Below are 25552 nucleotides of genomic sequence, written 5' to 3'. Positions count from 1 at the left end.
TGAAATGGTACAAATATAATGTCTTTGTAAGCTAAAACAGGGTGTTATACATGACTGACATGTTGAAATTTTCATAAGATTCATAAACCTGATAAAGTTTATTAGTATTACAGACTTTGCTTGCCAATAACAACAAGCATTCTGAGAGTATTGCATAAGCAATACACGTCCCCTACCGGTTTGTATTATTCTATGAAAGCTTCCAAGCACACAACTATTTCAGAGCTATTGTAAACGAGATGTCATGCTTTAATCAGAGATAAAAGAACATAGGAAATTAAAACTATATAGTTGATATAGAAATTAAATAGGAAATAGGTAAAATAATACTCTTTATTTCATCTCCTGTAATTTCGCCAAGTCTATTCTGTATTCGCTGGTAAAAATTTGTGAAAACAATGCACTGTTATGCACAATATCATTTCTTACCGTCTTCTGTACCCCGAATCAAACCAAACAGTTAAACAGCCCAACCCGACAACGAACCCGATTGTAATAATAATACAAAAAAAACATGCCGATTAAATTTACAACACAATGCTTGACACTATTTTATAGAATTCATTTGTTTGTTAGAAATGATAAAAGGAATGGTACAGGAAAAGGAATGGTACAACTTACAAGTAACGCACAGTATACTGACTACATACTGACCTCGTATATTCAGTTACACACCGAACCCGATAACGAACCCGAACATTAAAAAATTGGAATATAAAAAATTAATTTTCTCGAAAATATGTCAATCAGACGCTACAAAAGTGTAAACTTGATCTGTAGTTTGACATTTTGAAGCTGTTCAGCAAGTTTCATATTATTCCTCAAATGCATAAAGAAAAAAAGTGTGGAAAACTGAAGTGGGACAGACAGACGGACTGACGGACGGACAGACAGACAGACTTACACACAGGCGATACCTTGTGCAAATTTTTTCATGTGGGGTCATGTGTAAGTACAAATCTACATTACGAGGTTCACCTTCAGAATTCATACAGGAGGAGTAAGATGGGGTTCTTGGAAAAGTTACACACAGGTGCTACCTTGTGCAATTTTTTCTTGTGGGGTTATGTTCAAACACATAATGAGGTTAACCTTCACAATTCAAAGTAATAGACAAGAATGGAACGAAAACTGTTGGAATCCCTGAATCAACCTCACCATTAATAGCTTACAGTGTATAATATCATTAATGTTCTTGCCAATCTCGGGGAGGGGGGATATAATTGCTGCCAAGTGTGCATACAAATGAATAAATGCACTAGGATAATTTGTCTCTAACCATGTTTCAATCATATCATTAACTAAGTTACAAATATCTTGATTACCGTTTTGCATATTCCTCTTATTGATGAAACAGCATCAGCTGTTCTAACCCAGTTAAAACCATTTCTTCTCCTGTAGCATTATCCCCACCCCCCAAAAAACACCCTCTACCACGTTTCAGGCATCTTACCGTGCAAAAAATTAATATATCATATACAGAAAAATGACTTCAATAAGATATTATTTTCAATCCAGAAAATTCTATCAGTACTATAATATCAGAAATTAACAATGAGAGCATGAGTTTCTTATATTGCAATACTGCGATTTTACCACAGGTAGTCTATTTATGACTGAATTATGTATGTTCCAATGCATCTGTGCAAGAAAAAGAAAATCCAATGAAAGTAAACTTAAAATTTCCCTTTTTTTAATGATGCACATGTTCATTAAGGACTGTTGCCCTGCAACAAACATACATGAAAAAAAAAACAACAACACCGCTAATAATTACCTGACACTTTTATTCTGAATGACAAGTTTTTCTAATTTGAAAGAAAAAAGAAGAATTCTTGGAGTTCATTACAATAAATGGAAGCAGTGTACCATAATAAGTATCTCCGTTAAAAAATCAAAAGTATCAGTATATGCTGTAAAAGACCACAAAACACAATATTGGGAAAAAATAAGGTGTATATGCTTTGTCAGCTATTTAGTCATGGTAAAACAATGCAACCTCCCCAACCTTTATATATTCAAAGAATTTGATCAATAATGTATGTCAGTGGCTGTCCCTATTTGATTTACAAAATTTAATACATGTAATTAAAAAACACAATAACAATTATCCTAAATTAAAAAGAAAAATATATTTTAACTTGAAATTTCAGTTTCACACTTTCAATTTTGAAAAAATAATATACACAAGTTTTCTACCATTTCAATGCTCCTTGCATTTAATCAATACACATATTAGATTATAATACCTTGACAAGTGTTTCTTAAAAAAGAAATTAAAGTCAACTACATTTTCAAAATGTATGATATCTATTGCAGATAAACAATTAAAACATTTTTCCTGATATTCATCCATCAGATGTTATTAAGCATACCACAGCTTTTTGCATTCAATTTTAACAAACCTGAAAAAGCTCAATTTTTGGAAATGTTAAAAAAAATCTATTAAATTATTAACCTCATATTCAATGTAAACGTCATACAGATAAATGGAAAAAAAATAATGAGCTATATAAAAAAAAACCATGGCCAAGTAACTGAGGGACATATTGTGTTATGCATTTGTAACAATTAGGGACAACACAAGCTTAGTTTTTTTGTGTTTTTATGATCACATCAAAGATTGATCAAATATAAATCGCTTTAAATTCTGCCTTTCCATGCAAGTTACACATTTGTGACAAAAATTAATGTATGATACTATATGTCCACTTAAAAGGAATTGATATGCAGAAAACATTTTTTTTTTAAAATGTGGACATTTAGATTCCTGATGTCTTCACATGGCAGGAAGTAAATTTTAAGAATGTAAACCTTTGCATCAATTCATAAGCATCCAATCATAACAAATTTCATATTTTTACCAGAAAACCACACCATGAGTGTCTTAATCAATTTATATCGAAACTTATCGACACAATATTTGTACCTCAATAATTTGAAATACACAATCATTAATCTTTAAAGTCTTTGAAAAACAAACAGATCAGGGATATTAGTTAAGTCACTCAATAGTCAGAGCTGTTCCATTTAAATATACCTGGATGGGTTTCCCCTTTTCAACCCAAAATTAAAAATAAAAATAGCCACTAAAAAAAATTGTAAGATAACTCATCTTAAATAAAAAAAAAAAACCCCAAGATAAACAAGTACTACCAATAATTGTAACAGTCCCCGTTACAGTTGTTTCCCAAACGCTCCCCATACTCCCTTCAGTGCCCCATTCATCTTCTGTTGAATAGACCTCAGTTACAGCAATCGAAATATTGACCAATCAGAACTCTGCACATGAGCATGCATGTCATCATATTCATTTTTGATGATGCCATAATATAGGGACTCATAATATCTACCTACACACGGAATTTTGTTTTATTTCATTGAAAACTAAGAAAGTTATAGCCATATACATCAACAGCCAATCAGATTTCAGCACGTTTCCTAGATTTCTCACATATATCTTCTTACAGTGCCTCACAAAATATACCCATGTCTTAAATTTCGAAGTATTTCATTGAAAAGTAAAAGAGTTACAACCATTTAAGTATTAGCCAATCAGAATGCAGCACACGTGCATGGATGTCCTTTCATTCATTACTGATACAATCATATTGTAGGGATACATTAAATATATCTACCGTAAATTCTAAATCTCATCTACTAAGAAAGTTATAGCCATTTACAATATCAGCCAGAATCGTAACGCTTAAAAACATCAGTGACCTATTTCGAAACCCTAAGAAGTTGAAAACACAACTGCAACACCTCAACCATCTTTTTTCTTCCTCATTTTGACCAACATCCCACTAACTTTCTTTTTGATATTGTCCCTTGGACGTAAGTGGATAAGCCCCCCCTTTTCCCTGCTCTTTTTCATTATTTTTTCTATCTCCAATTGTTTGGGACAATAGTCTTTTTCAAAATTAGCTTTGAATAGTTTTTTCAGTTCGTCCTCCTCTTCCTTGCTCCACCGCTTTCTTTCTGTCTTCTTTGGTTTTGAAACTGTCATAAAATAAAAGTAAAAAATAAGTTGTTTTACATTGATGAAAAGTGTATAAACCCTTGCACATATACTGTTTATCATTAATATTTTTTTAAGATGGTCATTTACTGATTCCTTTTTAACCACATTTATTATTACTTGTATACCATGATCCATATAATGATATCCATGCTGAGTATAATGAATCATATACATGTATATAGTTTATCTAAACTTACATCCATCTTCATCATCACTATTCATGGGATTCCCATTGTACTCTGGAATAACGCTGTCATCATCTTGCTGCTGTTCAAATGCTGGCTTTACTTGAGAACCCACATCAGATGTACTTTCACCAGTTGAAATGATATCTGAAAATGTTTTGAAAATTCAAGATTTGTGCAAGTGTAAATCGTGTACGTAAATCTACGTAACATTCCATTACACAAGAATGATACAGTACATCCCAGTTTGATCCAATAGTGTCTTATATTCATTTGGATCATCATAAAAATATTGTTTGTAAAAAGGTAGTAACAGCTGAAATTAACTAAATTTTGTATTTCTCTTAATTTCAAAATCTTTGAAAATGCAAATTAATAATGCTAGCTAAAATGGGGTGCAGAAAAGTATGCAGCCAAATGAAATCTATTTCGTTTAGGAATTAACACCAAGTCAAAGTGTGTGAAGGTAGGATTGGACTTGCTTTGCAAAAGAACTAATCAAAACACCCTAAAAAATTTGTGTATTGTCTAATGAAGTCTAAAAATGACTTTCCAATTTGTAGCTATAATTACATCTGACGCGTTCTGTCTGGTGCATGCTATGACATCAAAATCAAAATAACTTACCATCCAACTGAATATCGGAAAGTTTTCTTCCCACATAATGGGGCACTATTCCAAAATCTTGAATCAACAAAATCTTTGCTACTTCTGTTCTTTCTAGTACATCAGATGTTTGTCTGTAATGGTGTAAATGCACATCCATATTATGCCCTAGGTGTTGTATGATCCAACTCCTCTCAGCTTCACTGGTATCAAGAGCCTGTTCATAAAAGTATGTACTTGTAGTGTAAAACATAACATGGTAATACTGTTTATAAAATAACAATTTGTCCAACCAACCACAGGTCAAAGAGTATAGAAAGGATATTGATTTTTACCTGAACCATGGTGGCCATATATTTCCTCATATTACTTGTACGAATAAGGCTTGGACTTGACAGCCCAGCCTCTTGAGCAACAGTTGATATGGCATCATACGCCCTAAATACACCTCCAGCTGCAATAAAAATCAATGGAGAAATAAAATACATCTAGCCATTTAAGATTATTTTTTAGCTTATTGCCAAAAATTGCATAACTGGTAACCTATTTATAATATTTAAATCTTTCAATTTAATGCTGTCCAGCCAGCATGAAATTGTCAAGAACAATATCTGGCAAACCTTTGGCTATGTTTGTTTCTGCTATTGTATGAAAAGGATAAGAACTGTTTTTGGTCATCTTATGGCAACTTAAAATTTGTTAGCTAGATATTTACCAGTCCCGACAGAAAACTGCAAAAATAAAGAGTTTCTGGAAATCTTTTGGCAGCTTATAGTTTGCTACTCCTATTAAATAACTGCAAAACATGCAGTTTTGAATTAAATTGCAGAAAATTTGCTGCAATTAATTTATTCTAATAAGGTAAAGGATTATTTCACGAATTATTGAATTCAGTGGAGGGGGATAGCATAATTTACTGTCCACAGGCAGTCAAGCTATGAATTATCTGAATCCCCCATTTTATGTATAACTGATTTATAAACATACACACTCTGCACTTACTTTTGCTACCAAAAAGGTATGGAGATTCAACTGGAATGGAACATGCCTTTCGGACTATCTTGCTTGCAATAAAACTTAAAGCCTGGCGCGTTTCCAGAGGTAAAATAACTGGAACACATCTTCCAACCTAAAATAGAAACTCATGGACTTAAATCATTGACTTATTGTTCTACACTGAGTGGCCAAAAGAATTGCAACAAACATGGTTGATGTCATCGCTGTACATAGGCATCTTTTTGGTATTTATATTCTATTTTTATCGGGATAGACAAAATACGAAAATATCATCTTTAAGTGCATTTTCTAATGGAGATAATTATCATTTACAAACCTTTCCTCGTATCTCAACAACTTCCTGAGTCATTAAAAGGTGTGCTTCGAATGAAGTCAGCTCTTTCATCAATTGTGCCTGAACATCGTCTTGACCAGTTTTTCTCTGATTGTAAGCCTTCAATCTGATTAAAGAAACATTGCATATCAACATCTAAAATGCAGCAAGAAGCTATGCCTTTAAATTCATACTTTTATGAATGGACTCTCCTCTTATTTCTAAAACCAACCTCCCTGCACAATTTGCACAGAACAAAATACACTTTAACATATTTTACTGTTTAGATTTTGTGTAAAGGTCAGTCAACAAAACATTATCATATTTGGACCCCAAAATTTATGTACTATGTACTGTTTTGATATACATACCTTATTGCCTGAACCTCATGGCACCTTCTTCTATTGTACAGTGTGATCCTGGCCAAAGTCAACACAGCAACTTTTTTGTAGTTAGCATATGAAATGTCAGTAAGATCAAGGTTGCAGATCTCCGTTTTCATAAATTCTGTTATTTTCTTAATGTCTTCGGGTGTCGGCAATGACTTGGGCTTATTATACTGTCTTTCTTGTAAAACCATTCTTGCTAGCTTCGTTACTTTCACAGTCCACTGCATTTTCATTAATTGCAGAAAATTTTCTGCCTCTTTTTGCCTCTTTTCATCAGCATGTATGATAGCACTGGCTAGTTTTGAACTTGCTAATGATTTTATATCATACCCTAATTTAATAGCATTGCTTGGTGACGAAAGATCTTCTTCATCGATGCTGTCTTGGTTTGAACATTTTAGAGCAGCTTCTGCCACATTTACAAATTGAGAAGGTTGGAGGAAATAATTAAGATCCTCATCATGTCCTGTTGTTTCCTTCAGAGCAATTAGGAGTTTTGCAGACAGTCTCATACCCTGGCTGGTATAATATTTCCTCATTACACGGTTTCCTCTGTTACGGTCCATCAACTGATTACCAAGGCTTATGATAAGTGGGTCCGTTTGGGCCACTTGAGATACATGGTCAGGCTGCATGATAGTGAAAACTTCTGTCACAACAAGTTTTGAAGCCTGGTCCGAAATTCGTCCCACTAACGTTTTACTCTGTATATTGAGACTGGTTTGGCTTGAATATGATTCATCAGCATCATACTTTGGGCATAACTTTTGATGTCTCTTAAGGTTTTTCAATTGATGCCAAGCAAAACACCTTGGACAAGGACCTACAGCATTAAGATCAAACTCCCTCTCTGTACTTCTCCTGGCAAGGATTATTTCACCTTTCCCTTCACTTATCACATTAGTGTTGTGTTTGTGAATACCACGAAGGCGCAGCAGTTCAAATTTGGTCTTTCTTTCTTTTACAGTTTTTTGCTTTTCTTCTTTCGTCATTGTGGAGTTGACCTTTGGGATAGCCTGTACTTCTGCTTCATTCATGTGAAGAGAACTCATTAAATGATGCGAAAAATTGGTTTGCATCTTGCCACAGAAAATACAAGGATAGTGTGAATCATACACTCTTTCAGTCTTCTTCTTTTTGCCTAATTTGGTTGTTTGGCTTTTCCGTACCAGTTTAACATATATCTTTGGAAACTTTTCATCATAAGCAACAGTCTCAGGATCTATATTTTGATCCTCTAAAGGGACATTTGAATCATCAGCACTTGAAAATTCATCATTTAACAATGGCACTGGAAGCAAAGATGGCTTATTTAGCGCACTGAAATCTGGATACTCCACTGATATATCACTATTGCTATCACTAATTACTTCATCATTTTCAGCTAGTTCTTTTAAGATTCTTTCTTTCTGGCATTGGTTTTTTCCCCCCGTTTTTCCTTCAGAGTATTGCAGGGGTTTTCTTTTTTTCTCTATTGGTGAAGATTCACTGGCTTCTGGGTCACTTTCATCCAATTCATCATCTTCAGGAATATATTCACTACCAGAAGAAAAATCCAACAGGTCATTTGAAAATTCAGCATCAGATGTATCACACATGGTCGTTTTCATCGGACCTACATCTGACTTTGGAGAGTGGGCAACCATAGTGCATGCAATAGATCCTGGAGTAACTACTGTTTCTGAACGGCCAGATGGTGTCGCCCAACTCATGTCATCAAAAACACTTTCAATGACCACTACAACAGAAATGAAAGTATACATGCAAGAACAACATCAGTTTTTTAATACATACTTGTCATATCTGACAATTATATTCAAAGGTAACCAAAAAAAAAAAATTACCTGCAGATGTATCACACGTGGTTGCTGCCAATTGATATACATCTGACCTGGGAGGGTGGGTAACTGCAATGCATGTCATAGTTCCTGGAGTAACTACCGTTTCTGAACCAGATGTTGTCCTTCTCATGTCATCAAGAGAACTTTCAATGACCTCTATAATGGAAATGAAAATATTTATGTAAACACTTCATCAGGATTACAAGACATACTTGTCATATCTGTCAATTAAATTCAGAATTAAAATAACAGTAAATCACCTGCAGATGTATCACACGGGGTCTTTGTCATCTGACCTACATCTGTCTTGGGAGAGTGGGCAACCATAGTGCATGCAATAGATCCTGGAGTAACTACCGTTTCTGAACGGCCAGATGGTGTCGCCCAACTCATGTCATCAAAAACACTTTCAATGACCACTACAACAGAAATGAAAGTATACATGTAAGAACAACATCAGTTTTTTAATACATACTTGTCATATCTGACAATTATATTCAAAGGTAACCAAAAAAAAAAAATTACCTGCAGATGTATCACACGTGGTTGCTGCCAATTGATCTACATCTGACCTGGGAGGGTGGGTAACTGCAATGCATGTCATAGTTCCTGGAGTAACTACCGTTTCTGAACCAGATGTTGTCCTTCTCATGTCATCAAGAGAACTTTCAATGACCTCTATAATGGAAATGAAAATATTTATGTAAACACTTCATCAGGATTACAAGACATACTTGTCATATCTGTCAATTAAATTCAGAATTAAAATAACAGTAAATCACCTGCAGATGTATCACACGGGGTCTTTGTCATCTGACCTACATCTGTCTTGGGAGAGTGGGCAACCATAGTGCATGCAATAGATCCTGGAGTAACTACCGTTTCTGAACGGCCAGATGGTGTCGCCCAACTCATGTCATCAAAAACACTTTCAATGACCACTACAACAGAAATGAAAGTATACATGTAAGAACAACATCAGTTTTTTAATACATACTTGTCATATCTGACAATTATATTCAAAGGTAACAAAAAAAAAAAAAATTACCTGCAGATGTATCACACGTGGTTGCTGCCAATTGATCTACATCTGACCTGGGAGGGTGGGTAACTGCAATGCATGTCATAGTTCCTGGAGTAACTACTGTTTCTGAACCAGATGTTGTCCTTCTCATGTCATCAAGAGAACTTTCAATGACCTCTATAATGGAAATGAAAATATTTATGTAAACACTTCATCAGGATTACAAGACATACTTGTCATATCTGTCAATTAAATTCAGAATTAAAAATAACAGTAAATCACCTGCAGATGTATCACACGGGGTCTTTGTCATCTGACCTACATCCGACTTGGGAGAGTGGGCAACCATAGTGCATGCAATAGATCCTGGAATAACTACCGTTTCTGAACGGCCAGATGGTGTCGCCCAACTCATGTCATCAAAAACACTTTCAATGACCACTACAACAGAAATGAAAGTATACATGTAAGAACAACATCAGTTTTTTAATACATACTTGTCATATCTGACAATTATATTCAAAGGTAACCAAAAAAAAAAAATTACCTGCAGATGTATCACACGTGGTTGCTGCCAATTGATCTACATCTGACCTGGGAGGGGTAACTGCAATGCATGTCATAGTTCCTGGAGTAACTACCGTTTCTGAACCAGATGTTGTCCTTCTCATGTCATCAAGAGAACTTTCAATGACCTCTATAATGGAAATGAAAATATTTATGTAAACACTTCATCAGGATTACAAGACATACTTGTCATATCTGTCAATTAAATTCAGAATTAAAATAACAGTAAATCACCTGCAGATGTATCACACGGGGTCTTTGTCATCTGACCTACATCTGTCTTGGGAGAGTGGGCAACCATAGTGCATGCAATAGATCCTGGAGTAACTACCGTTTCTGAACGGCCAGATGGTGTCGCCCAACTCATGTCATCAAAAACACTTTCAATGACCACTACAACAGAAATGAAAGTATACATGTAAGAACAACATCAGTTTTTTAATACATACTTGTCATATCTGACAATTATATTCAAAGGTAACAAAAAAAAAAAAAATTACCTGCAGATGTATCACACGTGGTTGCTGCCAATTGATCTACATCTGACCTGGGAGGGTGGGTAACTGCAATGCATGTCATAGTTCCTGGAGTAACTACTGTTTCTGAACCAGATGTTGTCCTTCTCATGTCATCAAGAGAACTTTCAATGACCTCTATAATGGAAATGAAAATATTTATGTAAACACTTCATCAGGATTACAAGACATACTTGTCATATCTGTCAATTAAATTCAGAATTAAAAATAACAGTAAATCACCTGTCGATGTATCACACGGGGTCTTTGTCATCTGACCTACATCCGACTTGGGAGAGTGGGCAACCATAGTGCATGCAATAGATCCTGGAGTAACTACTGTTTCTGAACGGCCAGATGGTGTCGCCCAACTCATGTCATCAAAAACACTTTCAATGACCACTACAACAAAAATGAAAGTATACATGTAAGAACAACATCAGTTTTTTAATACATACTTGTCATATCTGACAATTATATTCAAAGGTAACCAAAAAAAAAAAATTACCTGCAGATGTATCACACGTGGTTGCTGCCAATTGATCTACATCTGACCTGGGAGGGTGGGTAACTGCAATGCATGTCATAGTTCCTGGAGTAACTACCGTTTCTGAACCAGATGTTGTCCTTCTCATGTCATCAAGAGAACTTTCAATGACCTCTATAATGGAAATGAAAATATTTATGTAAACACTTCATCAGGATTACAAGACATACTTGTCATATCTGTCAATTAAATTCAGAATTAAAATAACAGTAAATCACCTGCAGATGTATCACACGGGGTCTTTGTCATCTGACCTACATCTGTCTTGGGAGAGTGGGCAACCATAGTGCATGCAATAGATCCTGGAGTAACTACTGTTTCTGAACGGCCAGATGGTGTCGCCCAACTCATGTCATCAAAAACACTTTCAATGACCACTACAACAAAAATGAAAGTATACATGTAAGAACAACATCAGTTTTTTAATACATACTTGTCATATCTGACAATTATATTCAAAGGTAACCAAAAAAAAAATTACCTGCAGATGTATCACACGTGGTTGCTGCCAATTGATCTACATCTGACCTGGGAGGGTGGGTAACTGCAATGCATGTCATAGTTCCTGGAGTAACTACCGTTTCTGAACCAGATGTTGTCCTTCTCATGTCATCAAGAGAACTTTCAATGACCTCTAGAATGGAAAAGAAAATATTTATGTAACATAAACACTTCATCAGGATTACAAGACATACTTGTCATATCTGTCAATTAAATTCAGAATTAAAAATAACAGTAAATCACCTGCAGATGTATCACACGGGGTCTTTGTCATCTGACCTACATCCGACTTGGGAGAGTGGGCAACCATAGTGCATGCAATAGATCCTGGAGTAACTGCTGTTTCTGAACGGCCAGATGGTGTCGCCCAACTCATGTCATCAAAAACACTTTCAATGACCACTACAACAGAAATGAAAGTATACATGTAAGAAGAACATCAGTTTTTTAATACATACTTGTCATATCTGACAATTATATTCAAAGGTAACCAAAAACAAAAAAATTACCTGCAGATGTATCACACGTGGTTGCTGCCAATTGATCTACATCTGACCTGGGAGGGTGGGTAACTGCAATGCATGTCATAGTTCCTGGAGTAACTACCGTTTCTGAACCAGATGATGTTGTCCTTCTTATGTCATCAAGAGAACTTTCAATGACCTCTATAATGGAAATGAAAATATTTATGTAAACACTTCATCAGGATTACAAGACATACTTGTCATATCTGTCAATTGAAATTCAGAATTAAAATAACAGTAAATCACCTGCAGATGTATCACACGGGGTCTTTGTTATCTGACCTACATCTGTCTTGGGAGAGTGGGCAACCATAGTGCATGCAATAGATCCTGGAGTAACTACTGTTTCTGAACGGCCAGATGGTGTCGCCCAACTCATGTCATCAAAAACACTTTCAATGACCACTACAACGGAAATTAAAATATACATGTAAAAACCTCATAAGTATTACAAAACATACTTGTCATATCTGACGATTAATTTTAGAGGTAGCTAAAAAAAACACCAAAAAACTGTAAATCACCTGCAGATGTATCGCAGGTGGTTGGAGAACCAACTGCTGATGAGCTGAAGCAATCTGTTGATGTAGCCCAAGTTACATCATCAAGAAAACTTTCCAAAGTGTGTTTTCTCTTCTTGAGCACCTCTGAAAAATATATGTATAATATATAATATATTGAGAAAGATAATATATTGATAGAGTTATTACAACCATATCAATTTACTAATCTTTACAGTGAAATGAAAATTCATGCTTATCCAACTATTTCTGACATGCAATTTGCAGATTGTGCTGTTTTACACAGCATCAACAATATTTTAGCCATATTTTGGCTTTAAAAATAACAATTCAAGATCCTGAACATTCAAAAAGCAAGAGACATGGCTTGGCTCAAGGTTTTTTTTTTATTCCAGAGTAGTCAAATTTCTCAAGGACTGTCCTCGTTTTTATTAACAGAATTTAAGGACCTTGTCAGTCCAACTGATGATTTGTAAATCCAGAGTTAGATGAATTAAATTTCGATTCAAGTACATAAAAGGAACATATTGGAGAAAAATGAGACTCAGATCATGATTGAGCTTATCCAACAACTCTGGAATCTAGTACATGTACCTATAAGAACAAAGTAAAAGAATAAACAATAAATCCCAAACCATCTTTAAAAATTATATATATATAAAGAAATGTGCACCTTTACATTGCAAGTGCATTTAAGCAATTGTACATCAGCAATAATCCACTATAGGGATCAATCAATCATAAGTTTTATAATAGTCTGAGAATAACAAGAATTAGCGTTAATTTATATCTTATTTATTTACTTGTTTTTTGAGCTTTACACATTGGGAAAAGTTCCATGACAGAGGAAAAAATTCTTCGTTTTGAGATAAATTATAGCAGAAGTGATTAATATTACTGAAATGCCCGATACAAAGTACCCCCCCCCCCCTTCCAAAAATAGGATGGGGATGACTCTCAGGGCCCAATTCAATGTACCACAATAACTGCATTTGTATCCAATACATGTTACAGAAGACCCTATGTCAATTTCTCACCACTTTAAAATTTTAACCATTCACAACAGCAAGTACAATTTTTCACATTTTTATAGTTCTATTGTAGAACCTTCCTGAAAATATTTCTTGGAACTCTCATATTTAAAAAAAGTGAATGTGGACTGCAGCGTTTAGAAATGTGGGCCTATCAATCAATTATACTCGATATGAAGTCAAAGGTACCTCTATCACTATATGAAGAGTGTGAATCAGAAATTTAGATTAATTACTGTTGATCCTTGCAACCAAATCCTGGTGCTTCATGTTCGTTGAATTTACATTCACAATTAAACTGTGCTTTGTAAGCTTACAACTTAATACTAAATAAGTGTTTATCTAAAGCAGCAGTGTTTACAAAAGTGCATTCAACAAATGACAAGTCAAAAGTAAACGGTCTAAGAATATTTCCGATTCCCCTCTCCATATAGTGAATATTCTATACGCAATATGCTGAAATCACATTGATTTAAATGCACACACATTGTATAAACATCTATAAAGGATCGACACAAAACTTTCCTTTAGTCCTTTAGTCAGAGCTATCATAGATAAAATAATGCAGAATTAGTTACCACTGCAACTTTCTTAGGTTGGCCTAAAAGAGAGATATAGCATTGTTGCCAATGAAAATTAATGACACAACAATATTCATTTTGACCAAATTAACAACCTCTAGACCATAGAACCAAAAATTTCAAACATTTGTAGAGGCATTTTTCTCCATAATGATGTAGGCTTAAAAAAAAATTAATCTTTAGTTTCTCAGGCCAAAAAATTCAACATTTATGCAGCAGACATGGTTTTGCTTTTTTTTTTTTTACTTAGCTGTAGCATGATTTTGTACCAAACCTGTCGAACTTTTGAAGAAAAATTAAAGTTTGAGGGCACCTAATGGAAGAAAATTTCCAACAGGCAATTTAGAGAACCAATAATTTTTTAACTAAAAAACTTGAGTTTTGTGTCCAACCTTCGTCATCATTCAAATGAACTGAAATTCAAAACACATTTATTACGTATGCCTTTCTCCTGCCATTTTTTTATTTCTGAAAATGATTCCACTTTTGTTGCAGTCAAACTGTAAAATGAAACATGGAAGTTCAACCTCTGATTGAAAAAAAAATTAACTATACACTATGCAAAACAGATACTTTTTGGTGATCGATGCTCTGTATAATAAAAAAAAAAAAAAAAAAAAAGCCATGGGCCTCATTGCTGACCTGAGAAACAATTTTAAAAATTATAGCCTTCCTATTCTAAAGCGTAACATTTGTCTATATAATTTGATGAAAAACTTTGAGTCCTCATCGTGTCCATTTTTCATACCCCTCACGCTGGGTAAACAACTTTAAAATTTTGAAAACTAGCTCATTTCCATATCATCATGCCCTACACACGCTATATTTATCTAGGTTAAAATCTATGGATTCCCTGTCTGATCATTAAAGCTGAACACCGCTCGTAAATAGGCACTGTCCGCCATATTTCCCTTTCATCACTGTTGTCCGTACAACCGCTATACAAGATACAGACCTCTAAACAGTTCAAAGTACTTTGCTGTAGAGGTCTCACCTGTGTGGACGTACATCCTACCACGCCGTGTTACTCAGTCGCAATTAAATTATCAAATTTTACACACTTTTTTTCCAATCCATGAGAATACTAACACCAAATAAATTGGTCAATGCATTATTTACAAACAGAATATGCACATGAATAAGAAATAAATGCATAAAATCCAAAGACCACGGAAGTAATACCACACGTCGGCCACAAGTCTCAGGTGTGCAATCGGGTGTAACGAAATTGAAGGGTTTATATACCAGGTCCCTGTGTGCCAGTGCCTATTTACGAGCAATGTTCATCTTTAAGGGTCATGGAAGAATAAAGAACTTTTCTAGATACAATCTTACTTGCATAGTTATTTAACATGTTTAACAAATAACTGATTTAAAATTACTCAATTTTTTTCCTATAATTTCTATGCATTTAAATTTGAACCCCAATTGTGGCCCCTTTCTGACTCGAGGGTCATTGTGTAAAGAAACTTGAATCGTCAATATATTAGCTTGTGTCTAATATTAGTTTGACAATTGTACCCTTGTTCTTCAGATGTTTCTAATATGCTGGTAAGACTTTATCAAATTTTGACACTTCCCCACATTTTGGTCCCATCAAAACCTCCTGGGGGGGAGGGGGGTAATGGTCATGGTCTAAACAAACCTGAAACCTCTCATACTAACTTGCTTCCATATTATTTTAAAAATTATAGCCACATACTCTTCAGAGGATTTTTTCCTATATATTTCTATGTAAAATTGGACCACTGCCTCTAATTGTGGACCCTCTCTGACACCAGGGGGAGATGGTATGAATCAACTTTAAATCCCTTCATGCTATTTTGCTATTCTTTGGCTCTGGTGAGCTAATCAACGTAAAACTGGATAGATATGGCAGTAAACTTACATAGCTTGGTCAGCATTGCAAAACACTGTATATTTGCCTCCATTCTCCACCCCTTCAAGCCTTACAGGCCACATCATTGTTCTGGGGACACCTTTTACCTGGGCCCACACAATCCTTCCTATTTTTTCTTCTTCATGTCCATTACTTTTAACTGGTCTTTTTCTTTTTGTCATTTCTGGAAGAAAAAATATTCAATAAATTAAACTGTAACTTGAGTAATTTACCTAGAATATTTGAATCAATTTGACATAAAAACCTAAACAAGGGTAACTTATAAATAGTAATTTTCATATTAAGTCCCAGACTTCTTATTTTTCTACTTAGGGAGATAACCCAACCAGTTAAAAATATAACTAAGGTTACTTGTCTGTACATACATTATGGATTTAACACTGCGAGGTTACTTGTCTGTTTATGCATTATGGGGTTTAATTAACATTGTGGGGTTACTTGTTTATATACACATTGTGGGGTTTAATACTGCAAGGTTTCTTGTCCATATACACATTATGGATTTTACACTGTGAGGTTTCTTGTCTGTTTATGCATTATGGGGTTTAATTAACATTGTGGGGTTACTTGTTTATATACACATTGTGGGGTTTAATACTGCAAGGTTTCTTGTCCATATACACATTATGGATTTTACACTGTGAGGTTTCTTGTCTGTTTATGCATTATGGGGTTTAATTAACATTGTGGGGTTACTTGTTTATATACACATTGTGGGGTTTAACACTGCAAGGTTTCACATTATGGATTTAACACTGTGAGGTTACTTGTCTGTTTATGCATTATGGCCATTGTGGTTTAACATTGTGGGGTTTAACACTTTGAGGTTTCTTGTCCATAGACACATTATGGATTTAACACTTTGAGGTTACTTGTCTGTCTACAGATTATGGGGTTTAACACTGTGAAGCTACTTGTCTGTTCACACATTATAGGTTTATCATTGCAAGGTTACGCTTGTCTGTCTACACATTATGGGGTTTAACACTGTGAGGTTACTTGACCGTATACATATATACATCATATAGCATAAGTTTGAAGTTAGTCCTCTGTTCATGATAAGGGTCTCATGAAAGCACCAACTCACTGCCCAATTATTATAATTTGTGTAGAGATTCAAACCAAAATACTTGTAGGTACATGTGTATTTCTCTAATACATATATATCATTTACACTTGACCACCAAAAACTTAAATTTTTTTTTTGCATTTCCAAATAGATGTAATACAAACACTCATGAAACAAGCTTACCTTTTGTAGGTATTAGTTCAAATGAGAACATATTTTTCAACACTGAATGAATTCAACTGACAGTAAAAACAGCATGCATCAAAATCTTCAATATTAAAGAAGCACAAAAAATTGGCGCCATTGATAAAGATTTCCAAGACATCAAGATCAAAGTCGGAGCAATATAAGCACACATTTACAAATGCCTCATTCGAATCAAATCCAATAAAAGCAGTAGGAAATTCCATGTTCTTTTTTTCTGTATCATGTAGAACTATGGCTGACAAACATCCTCTACATGAGCAAAAAATTAGGACAAGCTTTGTGAGGTTACTTCTCTGTCTATACAATGTGAGCTTTGGGTTCAAGTTTTAGTGCACTATGTGCTATAGTCTTTTATCTTAAGATCCCACTGTAGAAGTTCACAAATTGATATATAATGTAAGGAACATTATTAAACTAGGAGTATAGTAACCATTACATAATCCAAATATATGCATAAACTTACCTATTCACATTCAAATGGAACTTTTAGTTTTATTAAAAGATGTGTGATTGTCTCTGCAACTTCCAGTGAAAAAGTTCCAAATCCAAATACAATCGAGTCACTGTGTATTTTTGTTAAAAGTTTACATTTTATATTCAATTCTAGAAAAACAATGAAAATGAACCTCAAGTTCTTCTGATCTTTAATGTATACTTCATACATCAAATCATCAATCATGTTGTTCACTGGAGATCATGAGTCCAAAGACGGAAAAGTGCTGACCATCTTCTAAACATCACAAACATCAAGACAATGCCCAATAAAAGTGAAATAAAAATCATGAAAAGTAGTGAGAACAGCAGCACAAGGAACCAAACCTCCATTTTCATTTGAATTGGAAGTTGCAAAACAATTTAAATATGTACTTCCTGTTGTCCTTATATGATCATGATGATCTGTTGGGTTTTCCTAACCCCATAAATTTGTCCAATAAGACATCATGGAATGTTAAACTTGTAAAACCCTATTAGCATGTCCCTATAGGAATTGTGGGGTGTTCTGTAACCCCAGAAGTTTGCCCTTATACAATATACATAGTGAAAAAGAGACTTGTCGGGTAACCCCATTGCTTTTACATAAAGTAAGGTTCCGTGCCATATACACAGGCACCTGAAGTGTGGAAAACATACCCCCCCCCCTCCCCCCGATTTACCAAAATATTCTACCGAGCCTATAATTTCTAAAAAAAATTGTGATTTTCCTGTCAATCATGTCTGTATGTCGTTCTGTGCTACCAGTTTGTACTTTTCTAAACGTTTGTACTTTTCTTAACGTTCTGATTGGCCATTTACGGGTATTATAAAAATACAAATGGTAAAAAACAAAATCATGTAAACAAACAGGGGGTCCTTGCTTTGAGACTGATTCTCAGAGAATAAACAGCAGTGCCTACAAAATTCCAGTAAATGTTTCATGAAGGTAATAAAGCTTTACATGTGTCTTCAACTCAAGCCCCAAGTCATGGATTTTATTTGTCATAATCTTGTGTTACTTCAGCAAACCCCAGCTGGTTTCTAGTCAGCCTAACAGGAGGTTTTGACAAAGTGTACCTCTTACATCTTCCTAACTGTTCAGGAAAAGACTTTCAAGTGCAATCGTGCGTTTTCATTGCTCAATGTTAAATAACATCGACAATGACAAAATAAACTACCAAAATTTACCATATAGCTATAAACGCACAGTTTGGAGTTTTTCACCACTTGGATTAATTCACTAAGAAATTCTAATTACTGCTTGTATACACAATGTGGCTTGATTATCTTGTGAATTTGACCCACAGTAGACGACATATGATTAGGTAATTACGCTCCATTGCACATGACACCTGTGAATTTGATATAAAATTGACTTACTTCCTTGGTCAATCTGTACTATGCAATGTTTTCCCCCGTATACTTTTGACTGCCGACTTAATTTGTAACATTGTAACAAACAATGTAGTGAGATAATTATTGAAGAAATTAGGATTAATATTGGTGAATTTTGAAAAAGGGAAATATTTATTGGGGGAGGGGGTAAATATAAATGCAGTGATTCTATTTTTTTACCAACCTGTTTCAAATGAAAATAGTGGTTTATAGCATATAATTCAAAATATGGGACAAATATTCTTTTCCCATGAATTTTTGCGTCCTGCCGTGACAGGGCTCCCACTGTACCAAAAATCCTTTTCGTCACTTTAGAACGACCCATGTTTTACAATTATTTCTATCATATCACATATACATGTGCATGTATATGTTTATGCAGACCTATATGTTTAAGATATTAATATTTTGAACTTTTTAAATATGCATGTATTGACCAATTTTTTGGTATGTACTGTATATGCACTCTCCTCATTTGTATCACTATAAATGATTTCCAAGAAGTATGGTATGAAAGCTTTTGAAAAGTTAAGATACTAAATTTCTACAGTTCTAAGTTTGAGATAAAATAAAAACCAAAACACTTTTCATATCAAGAAACAAAAACAAAAATGCCATTATGGATTCATACACATACTAGATAAGAAGATGGAGTGAAATCCACAAAGACAATAATTCTTCTGTTCTAGACTAATTTAGAATAAACACGCTGCACATTTACAAGTCCTCATTTTGACAAGCCAGACGTAAAAATGAAATATTCTGCTGGGTTTTATGTCAATAAGTTGCATACAACCTCATGCATACTACACAGCTTCAATAAAAAAAAATTATCAAATGTGTTTTTTACAATAAATAAAATCCTTTGAAGAACTGCCCATGTTTATCCCATTTTGGTGTGACTTTGAGAATAAAAATATATTTTTGGAAAGCAAATATGTTGATGTCTGTAAGTGAAGTATGTTCCAAGTTCTAAATAAGAAAACTGTCATCACTTGCAGTACCCTGATGATTTCTATGGCAACCAGCTGCATTGCAATAAGTATTTAATAACTTCTAAACATGGGAACAAATATTATTTAAGATTTTTTACTTAAAATTTTATGATGCATATTTTATTCTGTTCATAACTAAAGAAGTTTAGCAAGTTCAGTGAGAGCACCCTTCCCAGTGTTACATAACAATTGATGGTCTGAAGCCATAAATAGCCTGGGGCTAATCTATGGTCAGAGCTGTGTGCACTGAAGCGATGCGAGATTTCCAGTTGCACGTGGTGATTGAATTAACACAGACTAACCGAATAAGTAAAACAAACGGGTGGGAATGAGAAACACATTAAACTTAAGAAGTCACCAAAAATTAATTTTCGCCACATTTAGATTTCTTTACTCCAATTTTGAAAAAGATTCGCCACTGGCGAAATTAGCGAATATTTCAGATGTGTAGTTTATTTTTAAACTTTTGTAAGAAAATTACATATTTGCTAATATAGAAAAAAGAAGAAGTCCCTGAAATGTTCAGGCGTGTTCAGCAGAGAGAGCGCCCGCGAGCGCTCGCCAAAATTTGTGTTGCGGGTATAGGGAATTTTGGAGAGCGCTCGCGAGCACCCGCTCTGTTGAACAGGCATAGAACTATTGCTCTTGGGTCAAAAAATTGGGGATGGGAGCGATTCCCCACGCCAAAATATTTGTCAGGAGAGCCGTTACAACTGATAGCGATAAAATATAAATGATGCTAATCACAAAATTTGATTCCCCGCGTACTCGAACAGAAGACATGACTTTCGAGATGTTTTTGCAAACCACAACAAATGTCGGTGAACAAGCGTGTGCTCCCCGTAATTCAAAGTCGTTAAATGTACAAGCTATTCAAGAATTTTATGTACTAAGGATGTGTTACATCATAAAAATTAGTAAAAGATAACTTACCTGTCTCAACTCCACATCCGTCCTTCTGCAATGACGGGTCTCTTCTGAGGTTACTGCGCATCTGTATAGGGCTAACTGCGCATGCGTATGACGTATAAACCCCGCCACATTGTCCGAGAGATTTCTAATGATCTTGTCCGCGGACAACGTGGTGTCAAAGACGATTTACACTAAGACAAACTGCTTATGGGGTTAAATGTCATACTTGATTTTTTGAACCCCTGAAGGTATTCTGTACACGTAAAAACAAAAATCTTGTGAGGTTAACCCCGCAAGCAATTATAACCCCACAAACACCAAAAATACTCACAAATGACCCCACTTGGAATACTGTGGAAGAACAGACGGACGGACGGACGGACTGACGGACGCAGAGGAAAGCTATAGTCCCCTCCGGTGAAACCGGTAGGGGACTAATAACGATGTGGTGAGATTGTATTTTCAAGGGTCTAAAATTAAAAAAAAAAATGAAATTGGTTTTTCAGGGAAGTATAAGTCGTCTAGAAGTAAATGGTGCAATGAAGGTTAAAAATTTCTTACATGGTAGTCCTCAACTCAAGATCATCTTGAATGACAATGTAATTGTCCAGAGAAATTCCAGAATTAAAGGTAAGTTGTAGTAATTTAAGAATTGTTTGAATTCACCCAGTTTTAAATTTGCCCAATGACAAGGAGGGCAAAAGGGGTAAAAATCAAATGGAGGCAAAAATTTTCCGGTATACAGTAATTGTAAAGGATGTAATTGTTTGAAATTGATATTGCAAAATATATACCGGTATATCAACTGTACAGAGGTGTATTATATTTGACAAGTATCACAAATAAGAACTACCAAAAGAAAACATGCAATAAGACCATGAGCAATTGTAAGACACAAATCACAAACTCAATTGATGATAGTTGTTTGACTCTCAAGTTAAATGTATGCACAAGAAAGTTAAAATAATGTTAACAACAAATGAGGACATGCCTCTTCTGTCTGCAGCTTATGGAGATAATGTCCAGCTTGATACCTGTGTTTTTCACGAATCTGCAAAGGTAGACAACCTTGACTCACCACAAGTACTGACTGTCTATCCACACATTGGAGAGGTAAGGACTCCTTGGAATCAGAGTGGGACTAAAATCCCAGAGCTGGAGCCAAAGCACTGGTAGTTATGGGTTATCAGTTGGTAAGAAGTGATAAATTGAACATGTAGCCACTAGTGTCCATATCAAGTTAAGTTTGTTAAAATTTGCCTTGTAAAACAGATACTGTAAAAGTGGTTATTTACGCTGGTGGTTAGGCCTTAAGTACGCGTTTTCTATGGTCAATCAATACGCATGGGTGTTAAATAGGCTGATGCCTGATGTAACACTGTAAAATGTTGAGTTATTTACCATACGTGCGGGGGTATTTTATGTGGTTTTAATCCCACACCGCGCAACTAGTGTAAATTTCCCCCACGTGTAAATAACCACTTTTAAAGTAGACTAATGTTAATTTTCTTTATCTGAAATAGTCTTTTGGTAACTGTTCATATATATATATATATATATATATATATATATATATATATATATATATATATATATATATATTTATATTTATTTACACACAAAGTCAGAATGTCAAGTTTTTGAAAAACTGACGTAATAAAAAGAAACGAAAAATCAAAGTTTTAACTATAGTTCTGAACATAAACATCATATAACATGTATTCAATGCTTTTTATTGTACATGGAATCTTTGTTGATGGAAACATGTTTTTGTTCTAGTTTACTCTGATGTCATACAGTGTGAGTGGGGAGAGCAGCATTACCTCCCCTTTTCATTTTGTCTCCTCTGTTCAACCAATAGAACAAAGCAGGTAAGATATCTAGCAGTCCACTAGCTAATATATAATGAAAATGATTTTAAAGCAATCCAGTTTGTAGTTTTACAGAAAGTTTGTTTGCACATAATTTATGTATTGTTTAATATATACCTGGTACCTCTTGTAACTTTGAATTGATATTCTCTCTCATCTGTTAGAGATGCAATAATATATAGGTACATGTAGTGTCTCTTTTACAATTCAATTCAAAGGTTTATGACATCACCATGTTGGCATACAGTCAAAATGAAATCAAATGACAGACAAAAGAAAATTATAACATAAAGGCTACAGCATGCAAGACAGTTTTATACAATACTTCATAGTCCCTGGAACTGTTTTCTCTGCATAAAACATTTATCCAAGTAGATACTTTTAAACACATGTCATTGAATTATGTACATGTAGTACTTTCAGTAAATATACCTGTACTGTTAATTCTATTATGCTGTAATAATTATTAAATGCAGAAATATTTTACATAGGGTATAACCTGCTGATGCATGTTTAATGGGGTTTCTTATCTGCTATGTTCTTTATCATCCACATATAACTTTCTGGTATACAGTTCTTTGAGGTTTGAGGTTTGATGTTTTACTTTGAGTAGAGACATGATGGTGACGTTGAGGATAAAAAGTAGATTACCTGTGCCCTGTGTTAATGTGCGTCTAAAGTTTGGAGTTCCCCGGTCTGTGTCAAAGTAAGTACTTGTATATATGTATTACTGGTAATGTTACACCAATATCAAGTACGTCCTATGCAAGAAAAAGTTAGAAGTTTATGAAAATTGGCTTACTGTATATGTGTAGGTTACTGATATTTTTAGCTCACCTGAGCTGAAAGCTCAAGTGAGCTATTCTGATCACATTTTGTCTGTCGTCCGTCTGTCCGTCCGTCCGTCTGTCCGTCCGTCTGTCCGTCTGTCTGTAAACTTTTCACATTTTCAACATCTTCTCAAGAACCACTGGGCCAATTTCAACCAAACTTGGCACAAAGCATCCTTAGCCTAAGAGTATATAAAGTTGTGAAAATTAAGGACCACGCCCTTTTGCAAATGGAGATAATTAGGAATTTATGAAAAATTTTGAGAAATTTTCAAAAATCTTCTTCTCATGAACCATAAGACCAGGAAAGCTGAAACTTGTGTGGAAGCATCCTCAGGTAGTATAGATTCTAATTTGTGAAAATAATGACCCCCGGTGGTAGGGTGGGGCCACAATTGGGGGTCGAAATTAAACATAGGAATATACAGAATAAATATTTTAAAATCTTCTTCTTATGAACCATATGACCAGGAAAGCTGAAACTTGTGTGGAAGCATCCTCAGGTAATGTAGATTCAAAGTTGTGAAAATCATGACCCCCGGGGGTAGGGTGGGGCCACAATGGGGGGTCGAAGTTTTACATAGGAATATACAGAGTAAATCTTTAAAAATCTTCTTCTCATGAACCATAAGACCAGGAAAGCTGAAACTTGTGTGGAAGCATCCTCAGGTAGTGTAGATTCTAATTTGTGAAAATCATGACCCCCAGGGGTAGGGTGGGGCCACAATTGGGGGTCGAAATTTAACATAGGAATATATAGAGTAAATCTTTAAAAATCTTCTTCTCATGAACCATAAGACCAGAAAAGCTGAAACTTGTGTTGAAGCATCCTCAGGTAGTGTAGATTCATAGTTGTGAAAATCATGACCCCCGGTGGTAGGGTGGGGCCACAATGGGGGATCGAAATTTAACATAGGAATATATAGAGTAAATCTTTAAAAATCTTCTTCTCATGAACCATAAGACCAGGAAAGCTGAAACTTGTGTGGAAACATCTTTAGGTAATGTAGATTCATAGTTGTGAAAATCATGACCCCCGAGGGTAGGGTGGGGCCTTAATGGGTGGTCGAAGTTTAACATAGGAATATATGGAGTAAATCTTTAAAAATCTTCTTCTTAAAAACTAATCAGCCAGGAAAGCTGAAACTTGTGTGGTAGCATCCTCAGGTAGTGTAGATTCAAAGTTGTGAAAATCATAAACCCCGGGGGTAGGGTGGGGCCACAATGGGGGTCAAAGTTTAACAAAGGAATATGTATGGTAAATCTTTAAAAATCTTCTTCTCAGAAACTAATCAGCCAGATGATTCTTTATAATTGTTAAGACTTTGGCCCCAGGACAATTCTTTGGCCTCACGAGAAGGTTCAGAGTTTGATATACGTTTATATCCCATATATAAACAATTGTTAAGGATCTTTTTGAGAACTGCAATACTCAACATATGATATGACTATAAAATCATCCTGTTTGAAAAGGGACTAATGATTATAAACATAAGAATATCCAGGGGAAAAATGGATTTTATTTATACAGGATCTACATGTATTATTGTACATTGTCCAGATAGTTTGTATTATTACTCCATTAAGCTGATTTTATCATACCTATTGTTCCTCAGGTGAGCGATGTGGCCCATGGGCCTCTTGTTTCTATCTTTTTATCAAATAACAATTCATTTCTGATTTTGATTGAGTTAATATTCAGAGTGAGAATTA

The 25552-nt window shown here is 34.8% G+C and overlaps 2 protein-coding genes across 2 annotated transcripts in view; one reads left to right on the top strand and one right to left on the bottom strand.

The window, feature by feature from the left end:
• LOC105336891 (uncharacterized) overlaps positions 1-25552 on the top strand; it is a 30788-nt gene that overhangs the window by 3284 nt on the left and 1952 nt on the right. Inside the window, exons 8-11 of the mRNA XM_011441374.4 lie at positions 21645-21768; positions 22145-22251; positions 22918-23009; positions 23623-23715. Coding sequence (XP_011439676.4) covers positions 21645-21768; positions 22145-22251; positions 22918-23009; positions 23623-23715 — 416 coding nt within the window. The remainder of the gene's footprint in view (positions 1-21644; positions 21769-22144; positions 22252-22917; positions 23010-23622; positions 23716-25552) is intronic.
• LOC105317827 (uncharacterized) lies at positions 1768-21501 on the bottom strand. The gene is made up of 25 exons (XM_066086953.1): positions 21160-21501; positions 16075-16249; positions 14625-14686; positions 12578-12700; positions 12300-12458; positions 12039-12194; positions 11773-11931; positions 11510-11662; positions 11247-11405; positions 10990-11142; positions 10201-10359; positions 9947-10096; positions 9682-9840; positions 9424-9576; positions 9158-9316; positions 8901-9053; positions 8653-8794; positions 8379-8563; positions 6517-8272; positions 6149-6272; positions 5818-5944; positions 5151-5269; positions 4837-5032; positions 4222-4356; positions 1768-4002 (listed from the first exon to the last, which is right to left on the bottom strand). Exons 1-25 carry the CDS (start codon positions 21218-21220, stop codon positions 3767-3769), a joined length of 5313 nt encoding a protein of 1770 aa, XP_065943025.1. The 5' UTR covers positions 21221-21501; the 3' UTR covers positions 1768-3766.

The sequence above is a fragment of the Magallana gigas genome, chromosome 6 (genome assembly GCF_963853765.1).
Source record: "Magallana gigas chromosome 6, xbMagGiga1.1, whole genome shotgun sequence".
NCBI lineage: Eukaryota > Metazoa > Mollusca > Bivalvia > Ostreida > Ostreidae > Magallana > Magallana gigas.
This window is presented reverse-complemented; position numbering and strand designations above follow the sequence as displayed.